At 38.4% G+C, this 23166-nt stretch overlaps 1 protein-coding gene across 4 annotated transcripts in view; it reads left to right on the top strand.

The window, feature by feature from the left end:
- RHOT1 (ras homolog family member T1) overlaps window positions 1-23166 on the top strand; it is a 56640-nt gene that overhangs the window by 23778 nt on the left and 9696 nt on the right. The window contains exons 9-20 of one of the 4 annotated variants that reach the window (XM_037070444.1): window positions 3805-3903; window positions 4459-4567; window positions 5292-5412; window positions 7988-8072; window positions 8444-8589; window positions 10316-10416; window positions 13677-13807; window positions 14634-14717; window positions 16213-16332; window positions 17849-18051; window positions 19094-19189; window positions 20778-20900. In XM_037070444.1, the coding sequence (XP_036926339.1) occupies window positions 3805-3903; window positions 4459-4567; window positions 5292-5412; window positions 7988-8072; window positions 8444-8589; window positions 10316-10416; window positions 13677-13807; window positions 14634-14717; window positions 16213-16332; window positions 17849-18051; window positions 19094-19189; window positions 20778-20900 (1418 nt within the window). The remainder of the gene's footprint in view (window positions 1-3804; window positions 3904-4458; window positions 4568-5291; window positions 5413-7987; window positions 8073-8443; window positions 8590-10315; window positions 10417-13676; window positions 13808-14633; window positions 14718-16212; window positions 16333-17848; window positions 18052-19093; window positions 19190-20777; window positions 20901-23166) is intronic. The other 3 variants (XM_037070446.1, XM_037070445.1, XM_037070447.1) reach the window with 3 other exon arrangements.

Raw genomic sequence — 23166 nt, 5'->3', positions numbered from 1 at the left:
TCAAATACCGTTTCACGAAACGGCCTTAAAGCAAACAGAAGAATTAGTGATAATAACAGCCTGAAGTCCAAAGACTTAGCTAAAGGTCTGCCTGCTTTGTTGCTATAAAGCCCCCAAACTTGGAAACACACACAAAGGAGAAACTTGTGCAGTTATTTGACGTGGGTCCAACATGTGACACAACCTGGAGACCCTTTTGTTCTATAGCTAAGAAACACAGTAGTGTCTTCATGAAGTATCTAAAATTTAACAGTGTTTTGCCATAGAACTTTTAAAATTAATTAATTTTTAAATTAACGTATAACTCACATGCCATAAAGTTTACTCTTTAAAATTTTTATTTTAGTTGTTGTTCAAGTATAAATTTATTCTTTTGAAGTGTACAGTTCAGTGGTTGTTAGTCTATTCACCCAGTTGTGTTTTCATCACCATTATCTAATTCCAGAACATTCCATCATGCCAAAAAGAAACCCTGTACCTATTAGTAGCCACCCCCCTCCCGCCCTCCAGCCCTTGGCAGCTAGTTACCTGCTTTCTGTCTTTTTGGATTTGCCTTTTAGGGACTTTTCATACACGTAGAATTATACATGTGGTCTTTGTATTTGGCTTCTTTCCCATCATGTTTTCAGGGTACACCCATGTTCTCACATGTGTCAGCCTTTCATTTCTTTTAATGACTGAATAATACTTTACTGGGTGGATATGTTCCACGTTCTGTTTATTCACTCGTCTGCTGATGGATTTTTGGATTGTTTCCATTTTTTGGCTATTGTGAGTGGAATTGCTATAAAGATGAACAGACAAGTTTGAACATCTGTTTTCAATTCCTTTGAGTGTATATTTAGGAATGAAATTGCTAGCTCACATGGTAATTCTATGTTTAACTTTTTGAGGAACCACTAAATTGGATGAAGTTCCAGTTTCGCCACACCTTTGCCAACACCTGTAATTCATTCCCCTCCAACCCCTTTTTATTTATTATAGTCCCCTAGTAGGTGTGAGCACTATCTCCTGTTGTTTTGATTTGTATTTCCCTGTGGTTAATGCTGTTGTTCAGCTTCTGATGTGGTTATTGTCTGTTGTATATCTTCTTTGGAGAATTGTTAGGTCTTTTGCCTATTTCTTGAGTTGTCTTTGTGCTGTTGAGTTTTTAAGAAATAAAAATGCAGTTTATACTGTTGGTGAGTGGTTGGCTAACTTTGACCTGTGGGCCAAATTTGGCCTGCCGTTTGTTTTTTGTATAGCCTGTGAGCCCGTTTGTTTTTTGTATAGCCAGTTGTTTTTTTAAACAACTGAAAAACATCAAAAGGAGTGATGTTTTGTGATACAGGAAAATTACATGACATTTAGACTCCATCGTTCATGAGTGAAGTTTTACTGCGACACAGCCGTGCTCGTTCCTTTGTGTCTGTCTGCGGCTGCCTGCCTGCTGCAAAGACAGAGTGGAGTCGTGCAGCAGAGCTTGTGTGGCGCTTCCGTCACGTCTCAGTGCTGACGTGCTCGACGGAACTGCTGAGAGCTGCTCGGTGCACTGCTAACTGCACCGTCGCAGTTACAACTTGACAGTATTTGAAGCACTAAGTGTGTTACTGTACCGTGATGTTTTGTTTTATTATCAGTGCTTTGCCTATCCTGCCAAAACAGACGAAAAAGGTTGATTTTTAGTTGGCAAAGCAGATACATGTTCTAAACTCAAATTACAGTTCCCGCAAAGGAAATTTCCGTCTTTCATACTCCATTTGACTGCAGTTGAGGAGCTTCCGCCCAGCCTTTATTACTGTAAAAAATTTTTTGCAGCTTTTAATGAAATATAATTTCTAATACTTTTAAAAATTAGTCATTTTGGTGTTATATTTTAAGGTGATTAATATTTCACTGTCACATTGAGTCAGTACCTTAGAACACTTTAGCTTCTGATGAGTTTCCAGCTTTCATGAAAAATATATCACTTTATTTTTCTTTGAATTACATTTTTAATGAAGGTTTTTAGGATATGAGGAATAACCACTTGCACAAAATAAAGTTATTTTTAGATTCTATTTTTTATATTTTTCTCGCTATTGCTACTCTTTGCAGCGCTTAGGTTATTATGTAACACTTTTAAGAGAGTAAATAAAATAACAATGTAATCTTCATTAATCTTGAGGATCTAGTATTAGGATCACATTAATAGAAGCAATATCTTACTATTCGTTGTTTTTTTTTTTTTTTAGGATTTTAAAAAAGATTTTATTTATTTATCTTTACAGGGAAAGGGGAGAGGGAGAGAAATATCAATGTATGGTTGCCTCTCGTGCGTCCCGTACTGGGAACTGGCCTGCAACCCAGGCATGTGCGCTGACCGGGAGTTAAACTGCAATCTTTTGGTTGCCAGGCCCGCGCTCAATTCACTGAGCAACGCCAGCCCGGGACTATTCTTTATTTTTAAACAATTCTCCCATGATCGTAGATGTTATATGTGATAGTCCATCTAGTACTCTTTTATAAAGGAAGCCCTATGCAGTGCTCTCTAAATGTCTGATTTTTTTCCTCAGTTCTTTCTAATCTCTTTATTTGTTAGGTTTTATCTTTTTCTCATTACATCAAATTGCTCTTCTAGAGATCCCATTTAAAACAAAAAGAGATTGTCTGTGTATGTTTGAGAAAATAACTCTTTCCTTTCCAATTTTTAAAGGAATTTCTTTTCGGCATTTGAGTTTGATAGCATGGTCAGAACTCATTGTTACTGTTTGCTCTGGACTGACGTTAATAAGTGTACATTTCCTCACCTGGCCATGTAATTTCTGTGCTTGAGATGTACCCATCAGAGATCTGCTTCCAAGTTTACACAATGTTCAGTGGTCTTCCTGAGAGTTCTATTTTCTCACAGTTGTTCACAGTGATTATCCTGTAGCAATTATACAAATTAGAAGCTTGTGGGCCTTATTTTAAATAGCCAAATATTTGTTCTATCCATTATAAATTCTAAAACAAATGTTAAGAAAGTCGTCAAAATATATTTCCAGCAGCAATACTTAAAAAGTTTTAGAGTCACAAAAGGTAGGATTCTTTTCAAATGTAACTCTTACCTGATAATAGGAAACTAGGAAAGGGTACTTTGACAAACATATGCACAAGATTAAAACGCCTATTTTCAGCTCTGGCTGGTGTAGCTCAGTGGATTGAGCACGGGCCTGTGAACCAAAGGATCGCGGTTTGACTCTCAGTCAGGGCACATGCCTGGGTTGCAGGCCGGTTCCCAGCAGGGACTCATGAGAGGCAACCATACATTGATGTTTCTCTCCTTCTCTCCTTCCCTTCCTCTCTAAAGATAAATAAATAAATTTTAAAATCTAAAAAAACCCCCACAACTGCCTATTTCCAAAACTCTGCTACTAGAAGGTATGGGTGGTCAAAAATCAGCAGTTGATTATACCTCACTAAAGCTGAAATTTTTTTAAAAATCAAAAGTTGGGAAAGAAAGCCCTCAGAGTTGTTTAAATTCTTTATGAAATGAGGGAGGGCATAAATAAATATTTATGTGACTGGGAGAATAAATCTTCTCTAAAGATGAACTGCCCTTGGAAGACTCATGGTCATGAAGGGAGAGGTAAACTGTTCCGAATATTGGTCCTCATTTACTTAAAAAGTTTTGGGTATAGAAGTAAATGGCTTTGCTTCGGTTCATTTTTTGTGTTGGTTGTATTTGCTATTCCATACATGACAGTGAGAATAGTCAGAATTATTCTTACCCTTATTTAAAATTATTTTAAAATCCCAACTATTTTCATGAAAACAGTTGCTTCTCTTCTCAATGATTTACAGATGAAACCAGCCTGTATAAAAGCCCTTACTCGTATATTTAAAATATCTGATCAAGATAATGATGGCACGCTCAATGATGCTGAACTCAACTTCTTTCAGGTAGCCCTCCTTGTTTTCTGACATTTGCATATCTTGGTGTTTTTCTTTTATTTTTGGCTGAGAAAAGCTATAGGAATGTATTAGCTTAAACTATGATTATGTTGATAAACTTGAGGGTTTTTTAATGTAAGACTCTTTTATACATCAAGCTATTTAAGTCTTTGCCTAGGGTACAGAACTGTCTTATGTGTAGGAATTGAGGAGACTCCTTGGTAGCTTTGTTTCATGGTGCACAACGGATGTATTAAAGATGCTTGAGGTCTGAACTCTGGATTACTTTTCTTTCTTGATTTTGTGAAACATAGCTTCACAAAGAGCCCTGTGTTTTAGAAACGTGGTGGGGAGAGTAGAGACAGTGTCTTTCCTTCCAAGTATGACATGTTTTACATAAATAAGGCAAGACAGAGACCATCGTAATTTAGAATTTATTTCTTTTGGTTGCAACTCACTGATTTAGTATTACTTTGTAGATTAATAATTATATATTATTTGTGCTTTTAATGCCAATTTTAAAAAATATATTTATTTATGTATGTCTTCATTTTTTTTTGCTAGAGAATTTGTTTCAACACTCCACTAGCTCCTCAGGCTCTGGAAGATGTCAAGAATGTAGTCAGAAAACATATAAGTGATGGTGTGGCTGATAGCGGATTGACACTGAAAGGTGAGTGTGTGGTGTTTTTCCCCTTTCTGAACTTCATAGTTTCAAAATTTGGCGTAAGGCGAAGGTCTTTATAGCCTTATCTATATTTTAGAGAAATGTTAGTATTTACTCATATGCCTAAAATCTGACTTGAGTATGTAGGAGCTGGAAGAGACAGGCTGTTTGGTAGGGGTTGTTGTCCTGACTGTCAGCATAAACTAGAGGAAGGGATTGGTTAGATCTCAGGAATGCAGGGGTCCATGAGAGGAAAAGAGACAAACAAATTTATCTTAAAGTTTTTTCAACTCATAAGCATCCTTTAAGTAGAAATTTTTAGGGAAGACATTTTGTCTATCAGTAAAATTTACCAAGTGCAAAATGTTCTCTGTAGAATGTGTGATAGAATCACAATAAAATAAAAGAAAACCAGAATATTGTATTATAAAAGTTTCCTTTGTTTTTATCATACAACTTTGTGAATGTCAGTACATTCCTTGAGATATATTTTTGGCTCTCCCATCTGGCGTCTTCTCTTGCTGGCCTGGGTGTTATATGAAATGGTTCTGAACTCACCTGTTTTTACTGAGACGCTTGTGATTTGGTTTTGATTGGACCTTCAGTATACAAAGCGTGTATGCGTATGTTTATGAATGTGGCTCTTGCCAATTATGTGTTACTGCTTCTCTCCCATGGATTTTGTGCCCTTTCTCATATCTGCTATATTCACTAATTCATCTTATTTCAGGTTTTCTATTTTTACACACGCTTTTTATCCAGAGAGGGAGACACGAGACTACTTGGACTGTGCTGCGACGGTTCGGTTATGACGACGATCTGGATTTGACACCTGAGTATTTATTCCCCTTGTATGTACCTTTGGCTTGCTGATTGATTTCACTTGTCAAGTACTTTTTAAAAAATATTTATTTATTTATCTTTAGAGGGGAAGGGAAGAAGAGAGGAAGAGAAACATCAATATATGGTTGCTTCTCGTGCATCCCCTGCTGGGAACTGGTCCCTGCTGGGAACTGGCCTGCAACCCAGGCATGTGCCCTGACTGGGAATCGAACTGCGATTGTCTGGTTCGCAGGCCCGTGCTCAATCCACTGAGCTACACCAGCCAGGGCTTCACTTGTCAAGTATTTTAAAGTTTTATTTAGCACATAGGAAGGCATTGAGGTACTCAGGAATAATTTAGATTTATAGAGAGGTTTATAACAAGGTTTCTCAACCTCAGCTTTATTGACATTTTGGTCTGGATAATTCTTTGCTGTACAGTTGGTCCCATGCATTATAGGATGTTTAGCACATTCTTAGATGCCAGTAACACCTCCTCCCCTCTGCTGTGACGACTGAAAATGTCTAGCATCTCTAGAAATTGCCAAATGTTCCCTCAGGAGTGAAATCATGCCCACTGATTTATAGCAAGGCTCAAACTTTTCCTTTTCTCATGGAAAATAAAAGAATTTTTAAGAATTCATTTTATAACAAATTTTGAAATCGGTGAATTTTACAATGTTTTTGAAATCAGGAGAGGCGAAATCAGGAGAGTATTGATATATTGGTTAGTTTTTTTTGTTTTCATTAGTCCTTCTCCTTCCTAAGGTTTATAGCCTGTTTTTGTTTTTGTTTTTTTAAGATTTTGTTTGTTTGTTTTTAGAGAAAGGGGAAGGGAGGGAGAAAGAGAGGGAGAGAAATATCACTGTGTGGTTGCCTCATGCGCCCCCTACTGGGAACCTGTCCTACAACCCAGGCATATGCCCTGACTGGGGATTGAACTGGCAACCCTTTGGTTTACTGGCCGGCACTCAATCCACTGAGCCACACCAGCCAGGGCTATAGCCTGTTCTTAGCTCAAGATAAAATAACTATTTTTCTTTAATAATCAGTCTATTTGTGATTATTTTCCTTTAGATAATGCTATTTTAAGTTCTGTGTATTTAAAAGTAGACCCAGAATCACCCCAAAACAGGAGACTCCCTTGCTGGAGAATGGCAGTCCTATAACAGGGAGGTGACCACCCAGTGTCTGGCCTTTGAGGCTTCAGCCTCTTCTCCGCTTTTCAGTGGCATGTAATCTTCATGGTATCCTTTTTCAGTTTCAGCAAGGCACCTCCAGCCATGTAGGCGTTAGGAAAGGCTGTGTTGTTTTTCTTTCCCCATCATGAAGGAAGCAGAGTTCTTCTGGTTGTATCAGTTCTAAGATGAAACCTCTCATCAAAGTTATTAAACCTTGGTTCAAGTAATTTTCCAGATCTTTCAATAAATCTGTATTAAGTGAATGATTGAATTTGTTCCAGGACTTTTGCAGTTTTCTGTGTCATTTATGTAGGTAGATAAATCATTTAAGGGGTTGCTTGTTGCTTTCTTAAGTATGGCAGTGAGGAAACACCATTTCTTACAGCTTTGTGGCTTACACTCTTATCTCTTTCAATTTCTTTATGTTCTCTGCCTTGAATTTTATGCAGAATAGCCTCTTAGAGCCACCACTTGAAGCTTTCTAGCTTTCTTAGTACACTGTCTACCTCTGTCCTTCACACTGCTGCTAGATTAGAAAGATATGTAAGTACAGATTTGGCCATGGCACTTCCCCTCAAGACAGGATAAAGCCCAAGCTTCTTAACATGGTATACAAGGTCATTCATGATCTGCTCATGCTCACTCCCTGCCTTCATTCTAGAAGTAAGTACTGAACTATTTATAGTCCACCAATCATGTTTTCTACTGAAGGCGTTTGCCCTTGGTGTTTTCACTCTCTCCCTCCCTCTCCCCTCAAATTAATGCCTCTTATCTTTCAAGTCTTAATTCAGGTGACAGCTCTCCCTTCCACCCCTGGGCTGGAGACCTTCTGTCTCCTGGGGGCTGCCCGGCATTCTCAGCTGACCCCACTCAGCGGTGCGCTCTGATTCTGTTGAGGTAGTGAGGTTATCTGTTTGTGGTTCAGCTCTCACTTGAATGTGGTTCCTTATAGGAGGAAGCCTGTCTTCTTTTTGTGTCCCTAGTACTTAGCTCAGGGCATTTGATAAATGTTTGCCAAACTAAATTTAGGGTGGGTCAAAAAGATCAAATCAGGCAGAAATACGTCTTTTTACATCATTTTCAGTTCATTACAGTGTTGGCATAATTATGACTTACAACTTGTTTTTATATAGGAGGTGCAGACCCATTATGGTTTGATCAGTATTATTTGTAAAATTTTTATTTCATCCTGCCCTTCATATATTTAACAAAACCTTACATGTCACCTGAGAATGAGTGTCGCTATGACCCTGCAGGATTGCTGTGCCCCTCTAGTGACTTTTCCCGGGAAAATCTGAACAGCTCCTGCGGAGACATTTTGTAAATGGCATTATCCCACAAAAAGTTTTATATTCATTTCTTAAATTAAATTTTAATATTTGATTAATGATTTGTTTTCCTCTTAAATTCTTTTCATCAACAGGCTAAAAATACCTCCTGATTGCACAACTGAGTTAAATCATCATGCATATTTGTTTCTCCAAAGTACCTTTGACAAGCATGATTTGGTAAGCTTGCGGCTACAGTTTTCCTTGATCAAATATTTTTCAGTGAGCATTTAATAACTGCGTTCCCTTAGCTGCGGGGCACTCATGTCACAGAGCCAAAAATTGCGTATACTTTCTTAAGTTAAATTAGCAAAAATACTTTATTTATTTACTTTACTTTTTCAAGATGAAAAGGTCTGATTTCTATAGACTCTTCTGTAAGTTTTCTTATATACATGTAAGAAATTTTCTTGATAAAATGTAAAATTTCTTGTCATGTGTTAGTTTTTAGAAGCGTAGTAGCTTTACTAGACTAGGGGACTTTTGGGTTTGGGCATTATTTTCTTAGATATCTAAACATTACGTGCACTTACTTCCTTGTGTATCTTCAGGACAGAGACTGTGCTTTGTCACCTGATGAGCTTAAAGATTTGTTTAAAGTTTTCCCTTACATACCTTGGGGGCCAGATGTGAATAACACAGTTTGTACCAATGAAAAAGGCTGGATAACCTACCAGGGCTTCCTATCCCAGTGGACGTGAGTACAGAGCTCATCTGTTTCCTCTAAAGTTACCACTAGTTTAAAAATACAGTGCATTACATTAGTCATTTGCAAGTTTTTCCGATTTTACGAAGCGTTTCAATTATAATAAGCAGGATTTTTAGTGCTGTTGTTTCTAAGATGAACTTTAGATGTTCTAGAAATTTATCAGGGAGGGATCTGTTTGCTTTTGGATGGCGTGCAGGGAAACCATTACAAGTCTTACATCAAAAATGAGCTAAATTTTCATACTTTTTTGATGAAGGGAATTGGAAACAACATTGCTACTGCACAATTCTTACACCTTCAGAATATGGGGAGAGCATATTTTACTTGACACTGGAGACTTAATTTAAGGGGGCTTTGTTGTTTGATGTTAGTGTACTCTTAGTGAGCGTCTGTCTGCAGTCTGGGCGCAGCATAGTTACCATTGTGTCTGGGGTGCTAAGAGAATCCTCTGGTCGTGTGTGGTGACATAATTACATTAGTCTTGGTGAGACTAACTTTTTGAATGCCAGAATCTATTCTTTTTTAAATCATAAAAAAAAAACAACTAACTGATTTCAAGTACCTTTCTGTTACTTTTGCTCCTTTCACAAACCTTGTCCGATTTAATTATCGTTAAGTTCTCAACTAGCCATTAGTTGCCGCATACTGTGTTTGGGTTGGCCAAAAAGTCTGTAAGGTTTTCTTCTGTAAAATAAAAGACACATTTTTTCATTTTTACCAATAAGTTTATTGATTTGGATATTTTTTTATTTTTTTAAATTATTTATTTATCTTTAGAGGGGAAGGGAAGGAGAGGAGAGAAATATCAATGTATGGTTGCCTCTCGTGAGTCCCCCGCCAGGAACTGGCCCACAACCCAGGCATGTGCCCTGACTGGGAATCGAACCGCGATCCTGTGGTTCGCAGGCCCGCGCTCAATCCGCTGAGCTACACCAGCCAGGGCTGATGTGGATATTTTGAGTATGTTGGCTATCTCCCATGTGGTATAACGTTGAATGTTCTCAATTAGTGTCTTGATTTGATTGTTATCAATTTCAAGCGGTCTACCCAACCGTGGAGCATTGTCTAGTGAGAAATCTCCAGCATGAAGTTTTGCAAACCACTTTTGACACATTTGATCAGTCACAGCACCTTCTCTATACACTGCACAAAACTTTTGGTCTGCATTTTTACCTTTCTTGAAATAATAAAGCATAATATACTGAAATTTGCTTATTTTCTTTCATCTTTAATATTAAAATGCCTACATAGAAGTTCACCAATTTGATCATTCTTTTTAAATGCACGCTGATATGTCAGCTGTTACAGTCTCAACAAAATTGTTTTGAATGAAGCTAAAGACAACTATAAATGCTACTAGGCCATCTTATGGAAAAAACCTAAAGAACTTTTTGGCCAACCCTAACTTGAGAAGCAGATTGTATAAAAAATCCCAGCTCTGGATTTTACCAGCCCCTCACTGCTCGTTTGTGTGGCCTTGCTCTCTCAGGGTGGGTGGAGCAGACACAGGAGCCCTCCACGTCTTTGATTCTCCTCCCTTCTTGGGCCTAAGAAGAACATTGTAGGAAAAATCGTGGTTGGGTGAATGGGAAATTAAAGTACTCTGATAAAACTTCTCCGGGTCTGGTGGTAAAATTATTTGAGCTACTGGAATTTTTTTTCTATAAATGTTCATTGAGGAACTTCTCACATTTTAAACTCTTCTGTCTCCCAGGCTCACGACCTATTTAGATGTGCAGCGGTGCTTGGAGTACCTGGGCTACTTGGGCTATTCCATACTGACTGAGCAGGAGTCTCAAGCTTCAGCCGTTACAAGTGAGTGTCCAAGGACTGATGAGTAAAAAAATTAGAAAGATTTATAAGATTTTCCTTCGACATGTAAAAGCGTGAAAATAAACATGTCTTTGCTTGTTGTCCATGTCTACACTCTCATTTGTTTTCCTTTTGATTGGGTCATTTCCTTCGAGTTGAGGTGCTTGATCTTATAGTTTATCGGAAAAAAAAAGAGTAAAGGTTTTACTTCCAGTTTACCCCTGAGGTTACTCCGCTGATAAATCGGGGAAGACCATGGGCGTTCAAAGTATGGTTTGTCCTGTTTTAATGTTCTTTGAACATTAAAAACAATGCCAATAACACATGATCCTGGTATTGAACTGATAGAACATGTCTCAGCTTTGTACCATTTTCCACATTAATCAGTTTTTCATGAATCTGGTAATTCTTGTCAATCAGTGTCCTCCACGTGAAAGAAAACCCATGAGTATGGACATAGCACACTAGGGAACTGGCATTTGAAGAGTTTCTTATATCCTAATTGGTGAGGGAAAAATGCTGTATCTTTCCTAATTGTTGAGGGGAAAATGCTGTATCTTACAGGAAGCTGCAGCATAAGACAACCAATCTTAAATTGACAGAGCAAGTACCCTTTAACACTTAACCGATTAGACGGTATTTAATTCAGCATCAAAGAGTAAGGAACTAATTGCTAGTCAGCATGAGGGTTTTTTATGCAACAAAATACTGTGGACATCTTTCTGTATCGCTGATTATACTTTTATATATCTTTAATGCTAAATAATGCGGCATCATGTGGATGCTTAGTTACAGTTGACTCTTTTAAGCTACAGCTTAAAGGCTCTTTATCTCAGGGAGAGATCCCATTGCTCCGCTGATACAGCGTCCTCGTCTTCTGGCCTGCCTCTTTTACAGATGTACATTTGAAAGGCCAGTGAACCCCAGAGTGCATATCCCTTTACCATTTATAGATCCAAGAGACTGCAGATTTGAGAGAGCATCCTTGAGTTTGCAAACTTGTTATGACATACAAGTTACAAACTCAAAGATACATACACGCATAAAATCAATGAAATATAAGGCTGACTTTATTATAATTTGAATTCATTTTTAGGATATCATTTCTCTTATGAAAGTATACTAATTTTATGATTAAGTAAATTTCATTTGGTTACTAGAAGTTCACTTTATAGCCAGCTTTCAGAAATGCATCTTTTCCAGTGAATGAGGCCTTTCTGTATTATATTTAGTGCTTTTTTAAAAAGTGTGTTTTATTGATTATGCTATTATAATTGTCCCATTTTTTTCTCCCCTTTATCCCTCTCTGCCCAGTACCCCCATTCCCTCCAGCATTCCACCCCTCTTAGTTCATGTCCATGGGTTATACATACAAGTTCTTTGGTTTCTCCATTTCCTAGACTATTCTTAACCTCCTCCTGTCTATTTTGTACCTACCATTTACACTTTTTATTCCCTGTACCTTTTCCCCCATCTTCCCCTCTCTCCTCTCCCCTCCCCACTGATAACCCTCCATGTGATCTCTGTTTCTGTTATACTGTTCCTGTTCTAGTTGTTTGCTTAGTTTGTTTGTTTGTTTTTAGGTTCAGTTGTTGATAGTTGAGTTTGTTGTCATTTACTGTTCATAGTTTTAATCTTCTTTTTCTTAGATAAGTCCCTTTAACATTTCATATAATAACGGCTCGGTGATGATGAACTCCTTGAACTTGACCTTATCTGAGAAGTACTTTATCTGCCCTTACATTTTAAATGATAGCTTTGCTGGATAGAGTAATCGTGGATGTAGGTCCTTGCCTTTCATGACTTTGAATACGTCTTTTTAGCCCCTTCTTGCCTGTAAGGTTTCTTTTGAGAAATCAGCTGATGTCTTATGGGAATTCCTTTGTAGGTAACTGTCTCCTTTTCTGTCACTGCTTTTAAGATTCTCTCCTTATCTTGAATCCTGGGTGAAAATTATGATATGACTTGGTGTGTTCCTCCTTGGGTCCAATCTCTTTGGGACTCTGGGCTTCCTGGAAGTCTATTTCCTTTGCCAGATTGGGGAAGCTCTCCTTCATTATTTATTCAGATAAGTTTTCAATTTCTTGCTCTTCCTCTTCTCTTTCTGGCACCCCTATGATTCAGATGTCGGAATGTTTAAAAGTTGTCCCAGGGGTTCCTAAACCTCTCATTTGGTTGAATGTTTATTTCTTCTTTTTGTTCCAAATAGTTGATTTGAGTCCTGGTTTCCTCTCCTTCACTATTGGTTCCCTGTATATTTTTCTTGATTTCACTTTATCTAGCTTTCACTTTCCTTTATTTTGCAGCCATACTCAATCATTTCTCTGAGCATCCTGATAACCAGTGTTTTGAACTCTGCATGTGATAGGTTGACTATCTCCATGTGGCTTAGTTCTTTTTCTGGAGTTTTTATCTGTTCTTTCATTTGGGCCATATTTCTTTGTGTCAGCGCACCTGTTACATTGCAAGGGGTGGAGCCTTAGGTATTCTCCAGGGTGGGACCTGGTGGAAGGAGACCTGGTGCATTGTGGTGCTATGTGAGGGGGAGTGCTCAGAGAGGGAACACTGCTCCGTTGGCTCTTGCCACACTTTCCCTTCCCCTACTAATCACAAGTAGGTTGTGCCCTTCTGGTGCTGATTCCTGGATGGGTTGGGTTTGTGTATGTTCTAGGACCCTGTGGGTCTCTCCAACGGACTCCCCTGTGAGACTGGCAGTATCTCCCACAGCCACAGCCCCCACAGGTTTTTACAGCCAGAGGTTCTAAGGCCTTATCTTGCCTGTGCTGGAACCCTGGGTTGTACAGTCTGTCTCGCTCCCCAGTTGTTCCCAGAATGTAGGACTGCCCAGTCCACTGCAGGGGCCTGGCCTACTCAGTTGGCCAGCCGCTGCCTTGCTGTGCATCCTTTGCACCTCTGCTTCCGGTCTCTGCCCCTCCTGCCAGCCTGGGCAAATGTGTCTTTTTCCTTCTTCAACTCCTTGGTTGTCAGACTTCCACACAGTTAGATTTTCTGGCAGTTCTGGTTGGTTTTTGTTTTTAAATTGGTTGTTATTCTTCTTTTGGTTGTGCAAGGAAGTGAAGCATATCTGCCTTTGCCTCCACCTTCTTTATTTAGTACTTTATTTCACATACATCTTGACTTTTGTACAGTATGTTTGTTTATGGATAAAAGTGATAAGTAGTAACACCCTACTGTGCAGAAGGTAAAATGGAGGCTCAGTGAGTCTCAGTGGTACATAATTAGATTCTTTTTTTTCTTTTTAGTAACGAGAGATAAAAAGATAGACCTTCAGAAAAAACAGACCCAAAGAAATGTGTTCAGATGTAATGTAATTGGGATGAAAAACTGCGGGAAAAGTGGAGTTCTTCAGGCTCTTCTTGGAAGAAACTTGATGGTAAGAATTCTCAGAAATTTTTATACTCACAAGTTTACATATTTTTTATAGCCATTAACCTTATTAGAGGTTAATCCTAGGTCACTAGGATTCAGTGACCTATGTATATTATTAGTACAATCTAAAGTGTAACAATAACCCTTTTGAACTGGCTTTATATTTTGTTTTGTTTTGTTTTTTTACTCTTTATTTATTTTCAATATACTTTCTTTTTTATTCAATTTATTGGGGGTGGCATTGGTTAATAACATTATACAGCTTTCCAGTGCATATTTCTATAATACATCATCTGTATATTGTATTATGTGTTCATCATCCTATCTTTGTGTTTTTTGATGATGTTAGCTATCATTTGCGCTTTTTTAAACCAGTGTTTAGATGAGGATTGAATGAATACACATGTGAAAGCCCTAACAGTGCTTGGCATGAACTAAATGTACAGTAGATACTTCGAATTGATACTGAAATCTAATTCTGACTGCTGCTTCGAGTGAGGAGGTTGATGTGTTTCCAGATGAGTCTCCTGTCAGGCGAAATTACAGTGTAATGAGAGTTGCCAGCAGGCGGCTCCGGAGCACAATTTCAGTAACGGAGGTCACTTCCTTTTCAGCTGCTGCTTTCACTCTGTGCTGAACAAATGCGTCTTTTGTCTTAGACCTTACAAACTAAGAAATGTAAAGTCAGTGTCCCCTTCGTACTCGTAAATCATACATAGTGTGGGGGAGAATACCCTCCTGTTTATGACGGACCCACAGGTATATGTATTGATGACAAGTAGATACTGTAATATTTTACTGTAAATATTGAACATTTTGGTTGTTTTCAGAGGCAGAAGAAAATTCGTGATGATCATAAATCCTACTATGCGATTAACACTGTGTATGTGTATGGGCAAGAGAAATACTTGTTGGTAAGCAATTGTATGGAATGTAAAGATTATTAATTACTTGATATATTTTTAAAGTCTCTTTGAAAACTAATTAGGTTTGATTTAGTAGTTGTATGTGGAACTTTTGTGTGATTTTTTTTTCCCACCGAAATTGATTTTAACTCCCTTGATATGTTTGGTGATGACATGGGTGTAGATAGCTGTAAGTAAAATGCATCTATTTGTGTGCTTAATTGTATGTTACACTACAATACGGAAGTAAAAAAAGAACTTTCTACTTCTTCCTGCAGTTTTGTTTTTAAAAATTATCCTCTCCTCTTAATTAGAAATTAATATGAAAAACTTAGAGCAAGTGCTTGGTGCTGTATGTATGGCCTGAATCGAATTTTATCTATTTAGCAGGGAAGGAACATAGTTAACAAATGTGTGAGCCTAAAAAAGCCAAGAAGGGCATAACTGAGAGGGGGCTCCGAGACCTGGTGGAAGGAGAGCAGGTGTTGGCCAGTCACACTGCAGTGAACCCTAGTGCACCACCGACTAGCGCTGGCACCTCAAGCAAGTGGCTTACTTCCTCTGAGCCCGAGTTTCTGACTAAGTTAGCTAATCTGAGAAGCTCCTAACAAGTGATAGGTACTAGAGAAAGCTCATTCCCTCTCTTTTTCTTTTAGGAAATAACTTATTCTGCCAGACAAATGATCAGTTGAATTTTATACATATTTTACTCTTTATGATACAAGTTTTGTCAGTTTCTTACTAAACCTAGTTTATCCCTATTCTTTCCCTACTAGTTCTACCCAGTGTGTACTCAGTAGATACTGCTGACTGTTAGCTTTCCTGTTGTTATTCTTACATTGTTCTTTGTAAATTGGTGTCTTTCATGTCTGAATACGCATGCCATATTGTTTTATTTGGAATATATTGAGTCACTTCTGACACTGCATTTCCCCTTCTTCTCCTCTACAAAGAGGCACTACCTTATGTAACTCAGGTTGGATCATTATCATATCATAGATGAGGTATTTCTTATAAAGTCTTATAGTTAACATTGAAAAAGTATAGGCAGTTAAGTAGAACAGGAAGACCACAGTGCAAAGAGCTCTTTGCTTTGTGTCTTTGATTGGTGGGAAGAAAAGGTGATGTAGAAAGAAAATAGGCTTGGAATCGTAACTATGTTCAGTTTTTAGTCTAGTGATTTGTTAGATGTGCTATCTTAGGCAGTTGGCTTAATCTTGTTAGCCTGTCTATCTATAGAATGTAGAGAATGCAGGTGAAAGGCCTGCCCAGAGCACGTCAGTCACTCAGGAAAGGGCAGCTTCTGTAGATCTTAATCACCTTTCTGATTCACAAATTCAGAAGCTACTTGTTTATCTGCACTTCCCACTTCTAAAAATGGCCTGAAAATTTATGCATAACTAGTATTTTTAAAATTAGGAACAAGTTAAGTAATTAAACATCACGACTTTAATTATACATTGATATTATGATACTGTTTCTCATTATCTTTTTTTTCCCCAAGATGCATGATATTTCAGAATCGGAATTTCTCACGGAGGCTGAGATCATCTGTGATGTTGTATGCTTGGTATATGATGTCAGTAACCCCAAATCCTTTGAATACTGTGCCAGGATTTTTAAGGTTTGTTCCTCTTTGGGTCTGTAACTAACTTTAACTTTATATGGAGTTTAATGGAATTGTAATGTGGTGTTTTCTAACCAAGGAAATCATCCATGGAACTTTTAAAAGACACATACATCTATGTCCTGTTTCGAAACATTCTAGTTTTATTCTGAGGTGGTAAGGTGCTAGACATTGTGTTTTTAAAGACATTTTCTTCACACGTGACTCCAGTATGCTTTCCTGGTTATGAAGCTTTGTATTAATGGAAGCTCTTCTTGGCTGTTAGCAGTGCACATGGATTATATATTGCCATTTACATCAAGCATAATTATGGAGCCAGGGGAAAAACCAGAGGCTTGAAAAGTTATTAGTCACTTTGAGATAATCAATAAGAATTAATCAGAGTAAAAAACTATATGTTGCGCTTAACAATAACTCACGACCTTTGGACCAACTAAAGTAAAAAACTGTGTTCAAAGGAATTTATTCTAGCATTGTTTTTAGTGGCAAAAAACTGGAAGTAATTCAAATGTCTAAGAATAGAAGGATGCTTTACCAAAGTAAGATAAAATAATCCACCCTGGCCAGGTAGTTCACTTGGTTATAGTGTCATCCTGATACACCAAGGTTATGGGCTCGGTCTCCAGTCAGGGCACATACCAAAAGCAACCAATGTATGCATAAACAAGTGAACAAATTGTTGTTTTTCTCTTCCTCCCTCTCTTCCTCTCCCCTCTCCTTCTTCCTCCGTCTTCCTCCTCCTTCCTCCTTCTTTCCTTCTAAAATCAGTCAGTCAATTTAAAAAACAATAAAATAATCCAGTGGACTATTAAGCAGTCATTAAAAATAATGGTTTTGAATTCTGAAAACATGGTAGATTCAGTATTATACATTTTTAAATGTTTCTATCCGGCATGACTGCAATTACATAAACAGTATATAAATGCTTGTGCTTAACTACTACAGGTAATATGAAAATAGTGTGCTTTGCCCGGGCTGGTGTGGCTCAGTGGATTGAGTGCTGGCCTGTGAACCTAAGGGTCTCTGGTTCAATTCCCAGTCAGGGCACATGTCTGGGTTGTGGGCCAGGTCCCCAGTAGGGGGCACACAAAAGGCAACCACACATTAATGTTTCTCTCCCTTTCTCCCTCCCTACCCTTCTCTCTAGAAAGAAATAAATAAAATCTTTGGGATAAAAAATAAAGTAGTCTGTCTTAGGGTAGAGGAATTGATGTGAATTTTTTTAAGGTGGATTTCTTTTTATCTCAAAATATTGTATCTTTTTAAGAAAAAAATTTCAAATTTTATTGAATTTGAAGAGCATTACAGGTTTGTATTGCTACTGGCATTAGAAAAGTGGCCCCGGTCATATGAGACTGGCCTGGGCCACTGCCAGTCTCCGCCTCTTAGTTCACTTGCTCTTTGAAACTGTTGACGCTTTGCCTATTTAGAGAAAACTCTTAGTACACATTTAATTAAACTGAGTGAATTTTGAACTTGTCATCAGATTCTGATTTCTTTTTTTATTCCATAGCAACACTTTATGGACAGCAGAATACCTTGCTTAATCATAGCTGCAAAGTCAGACCTGCATGAAGTTAAACAAGAATATAGCATTTCACCTACTGATTTCTGCAGGAAACACAAAATGCCTCCACCACAAGCCTTCACTTGCAATACCGCTGATGCACCCAGTAAAGATATCTTTGTTAAATTGACAACAATGGCCATGTACCCGTAAGTACTTGCTGCATCGTCATTTTCATGTTGCATGGGACATAACATGCATGCCATCATTAGCCATGAGGGTGGGATCTTCCTTTGTCACATAGAAGTTGTTCAGCAACAGAAAGAGACTTTGTAATGAGAAGGTACAAATTTGAGTACATGCAAGTTTGGTTTGGGTGCCATAATGGTATATAAACAGTACTTCTAACAGTGTTTGTGTATTTATGAGCAGGCTGTGACTATGTCGATAGGATAGTGCAATAAAACTCAGCCCCTCACCCAGCATTAAAAAAAGCAGTAGTCTTGCTGCAGTAAAACTGGGTTGGCACATGTTGCTTTATGCTTATAAGGCATTTCCATGTGAAAAAAGTTCATTTTTATGTTGATTAATTGACCTTAAGTGTGTGAAGGATTCTAAAATCTGTTACGAATTTAAATTATGGGTATCTTTGAGTTCAGGACATAATGTCTTTTTTAAGTGCTATGAAAGGTAGTTGGAATTGGAATTTCTCTAGATGAATGTTTCACATTGTGTTGTGCCACAAGTGTTGTGTACATTTATTGTATATCTGTACATGCATATGCACAAGCACTTACCTGTGGTCACCTTCATGGCTGGCTGGCTGGCTGACTGCCTTAGGACTGCATGGCTGCCAGTGGCCGCCCCCTCAAGTGCCGTGTGTAAATTCTGTTTTGTAACAAATAGTTTTTCAGGCAGTGCGTTTCTCAGGACTTTATAGTTCATCCTATTTATGATTATCTTATTCTCTAAATTACTTTTCTTATGGAAACTACAGTATGAAATAGAGTAATCCTACATTGCTATAAACTGAGGCTTTTCGGAAAGTTGTTAATTTGTTACAGATTTTTCAAGTCAAAGTTAACTTGACTGCTGTTTCATTGACTAATTAATACTTTTAAAAATGCAGTAAGCCCTTGAAATTCATTTGCTGTTGAAAGACAAGCCATTTCTACTACCATAAGAAGAGCGCAGCCTTATTTATTACGCGTTTTGCCTTTGCTTTGAAACCCTCGTGTGTGTTGTCCGCAGAGAGGATCATTGCAGAGGCAGACTCCCCTGGGACCCAGGCAGCACTGGTAGGCTAGAGAGTTTGAAAAAAGTCTGGGTCTTTCTAAAAACTGCTTTGTAAGTTACCTTTTCCTTGTGCTTCGGTGGGATTTTGTTGACATTTTCTCATAGATGAGCAAATCTCCTCTTTACCATAGTTAACATTTAGTAAGTAGCCAGAAACGCACTGCTTGGTCAGGCTTACTGCCTAACTGTGTATTATGGTGTCTTTTTTTACTGTATAAATGCACTATTTTAATCTTGTAAACAACTGCAACTGTGTTTTTAGATCTGCATCTTTAAAACATTTTACTGCAATTTGTGTGTGTGTATGTGTGTGTACATATGATAAATGTACATACTTGGATACTTGTCCATATGGTTAACCCCAAACTCCTTCTCATGAAGCATCTCCCTGTTGCTAAGCATACTTTGCATCCCTCCTTTTGGTGGGTGGAGCCTGTGTATGTTGAAGAGTCAGATTCAATTTATAAAATAACAGATGGATTCCAGTATGACAGCTGGCAGTGACTTAGTAGCAGTTCTATGTTCATCATCACAAGTCAAGTTTTAAAAAGGAATGTCTTGAGCCTATAAGAGTTTTTTAAATAAATTAATTCTTGTTTTTTTTTATGTTGGGAACTAGGCATTATTGGGATGCTGTTAACCTCCACAACCATGCCACCTTGCACTGTGGTCTCACCAGATCTTACAAGCTAAGCAGTCAGAATGGGCCAGTCCTTTGACTGAGAAGCCTCTAAAAAATGTTCAGGTGTTACAGGAAGTGATGGCATTGATTCATCAGGTGGCGCTCTTCTGAGGGGCTTCTGCACCAGTGCCTCTTCAGGGGTGGTGTGGTGGCTTTGTCCGTCTGAGTGGCTCTGACCACTGGGCAGTTGGAGACCCCCCTGCTTCGGTTGTTAGGGCGGAGATGAAGTGGGTTTCCCCTGTGCCTGTACCAACGAGTGCAACTCCACTCAACCAGAAAGGAGTCAGAAAGCTTCCCTAAATTTCACACCTAATGCCAATTGGATCCATTGTTGATTTTTACATTCTCACCCAGAGTTTCATGCCATCATACTTAGCTACTGTGTTTTAGTAGCAGATGAAATTAACCCTATATTTTGTTCAAGATGAAGCCCTTTGATTTCCTTTGGGAACCAGGGTGCTTGATAATTTAAAACAGTGTTGTGCATATCTCATCAGGGTTGAATACACCCCTCTTTTGGCTTTTTTGTGTATTTGCCACTCTCCTTCCTGGTTTCCAGGCATGTGTGTGTACTGAGGGAGGTGGAGGAGGGGGTGGTTGTTTAAATGTTAGCTAACTTGTCCATTTGGTGGGTGGTATGGCTTCCTTAGTTTTTGTTTTTATTAATTTAGATGAGGGTGCCATCTATTGCTGTGCATATTTATTCCACTATAACTCTTGGAATAATAATTCTAGCCCCCCCTGTCTTTAGATTTCCTATAGGGAGGGAGGAGGGAGCTATGGCTGTTGAGCGTATTTTTGATGTATGTGGAATTCTGCACAACTTTAGCATGCCCCACACTATCCTTTTCCTTAGTGTTGCTTATGCCTAAGCCTTTTTTTTAAGTTGGCACACCCTGATTTGTGCCGTATTTGTAAGTAAGAACTCAACTCCTGTCCTTCTGTGTGTTTTCGCAGCCATGCCCGGTTACGCTGTATGTGCACCTGCAACAGGTGTACATTTTGCATCTGTCAGAACTTCCTCAACTCAGACTTGCTGCAATCTGTAAAGAACAAAATCTTCACTGCAGTTCTTAACAGGTTCTTAACTTTATTTACTGGGTACCAGGCATTCTGTTAAAATACAAAAGAAAACAGTAGATAACGATTTATTGTGTAGATACTTACTACAAAAACAAGTTGCTGACTGATGCCCAGCTACCTTCCGTTAGAATTCTCACTGTGGTGACAGTGTTCAGAGTTGGAATCATTCTTAATAATGTCTTTGAATTAATAGATATATTTAGGGGACCGTAAGAGTTTAGGTGTTCTTTTTTCATTAAGGGAGTTAAGTATCTTTCATAATAGAGGATAATATGTTTAAGATTAAAATCTTTTGGCTGAGAGTTGTAGAAATAGATTAGGACATTCGTAGTAAAGACACATTGATCCCAAATGTTATACTGTGTTTAGCTTACACTTGAATAATACCACTTATTAAAACCATACTAACGTGAACAATATCTTGGGTTTGAAAAATTATCTATCGTAAGGACCTGGAATATTTACTTGAAAGAGCATGGTTTCTGGAAATGAGGGTAATAACCAACTTGAAGGATTCAAAGGAATATGGAAAAGAAAAAAGATCCGTAGTACTAGTTTTTGAGGTCTTTATAATAGAGTCCAATATATGACATATACCTAGAAAGTAACATGCTTTGGTAAAAGAAAAAAATAGGATATATACATTCCCTCAAAGCAATGAACTTGGGAGGTTATATTCTTATTTTGGTAATGCTACCTTAGTGCAAATTGATTTTACATTTGGGGGGCAATCAAGCGCCTGTATAATATTAATTTTATAGCTAATGTCAATTTTTTTATTCATCTAAGGATGAATTAGGATTTTGAAATCATTCCAATGTCATTGTCATCTGGGCTTGATTAATATGGTAGGTGTGGCTATGACACAAGGAGACTATCTCTTATGTGAGCCAGAAGCTGACTACGAAAGCTTTCTAAGAGTTTTGGTGAGGTTTTGAGCACCTGCAGCTCTGGAATGAGAATGCAGCCGTCTCAGGTGACTGCTTTGGAGGGATTACCACCCTCATTTGGTGGTAAAGTTCTGCCTCTGTCCTTTGAAAGGCATCTAATAAAGCAGTAATACAGATTTTCCCACCACGACTGTGAAAACTGCAGGCTAGTTCAAACCAAACAACATTCAGGAGCTCTGATTTGGAAGCGGTTCTAAAATCCTTCTGGCCTAACTTCCTGTTAGAACACCTTCCTGAGAGACTGCTGTTTCTGCTGATGGCTTTCCTCATTGGAGAGGGGTTTTGCTTTTGCTTTTTTTTTTTTTTTAACTAAAATGATTTCCCTATAACTTTCTTTCCTTTAGTTTTAGTTCTGCCCTTTAGACCAACATACGACTATTCTACTCCCTCTTCAACATAGCAGTCCTTCAGACATTTGAAGACGGCCATCATGCCTCCCCTAATTTTCTCTTCTCCAGGTAGAACATCCCCATTTCTTTCAGCCTTTTCTTAAGTCAGGTATTTTAGTGACTCCATCACTCCTGATTGTCCTCATCTCAAAGCCCCTTAGGTTTTGTGGGGTGGGGGTGGGGTAATATTTTATTTATTTATTTTTAGAGAGAAGGGAAGGGAGGGAGAAAGGAGAGAAACATTGATGTTTGAGAGAAACACCACTTTTCACAATCCCCCCAGCCAGGGACCTGACCCGAAACTCAGGCATGTGCCCTGACTAGGAATCAAACCAGTGACCTTTCAGTTTGCAGGTTGGTCCGTGCTCAGTCCACTGAGCCACACCCGCCAGGGCAAAACCCGGTAGGACTTTAGAGTGCCTCTTGAAAGGCGCCACTGGGAATGGAGGTCAGTGCTCCAGGTGTGATCTGGCTGGTGTCCCAGTGAGGACAGCACCCATCTGCTGCATGACTTAACTTTTCAGCAGTCCCAGCTCACTGTTGATGCACATTAATCTTAGGTTAATTGAAACCAGATATTTTTCAATTGGAGTGTTATTAAGACAGTGTCCCCTCCTCTCTAAGTGTATACTTGGCATTTTTAGTTGATTCTTTGAATCTAACTGCAGATACTTATGGATCTCTATTAAAAGTCATATTCTTTTTGGTCCATTTGTTCTAACTCAGTCATTTCAAACGTTATTTTTATCATTTGTCCCATTATATATCTCTCTCAGCATTGTGTTACTTGCGCATTTGGTAGATATGTCGTTGTTATGTTTCCAGTAGTTGATTAAAAAATACTGTTGAGTTCCCAGAGACTGGACAGAGAGAGAGAGCCCTAAAGTGGGCAAGCCCTGTAACACTCCACTAGAGAGCTCTTCC

The sequence above is a fragment of the Sturnira hondurensis genome, unplaced genomic scaffold (assembly GCF_014824575.4).
Source record: "Sturnira hondurensis isolate 20B ecotype Veracruz unplaced genomic scaffold, ASM1482457v3 Scaffold0018728, whole genome shotgun sequence".
Lineage (NCBI taxonomy): Eukaryota > Metazoa > Chordata > Mammalia > Chiroptera > Phyllostomidae > Sturnira > Sturnira hondurensis.
Note: the sequence above shows the minus strand (reverse complement) of the source record. Positions and strands in the feature narration are given on the sequence as shown.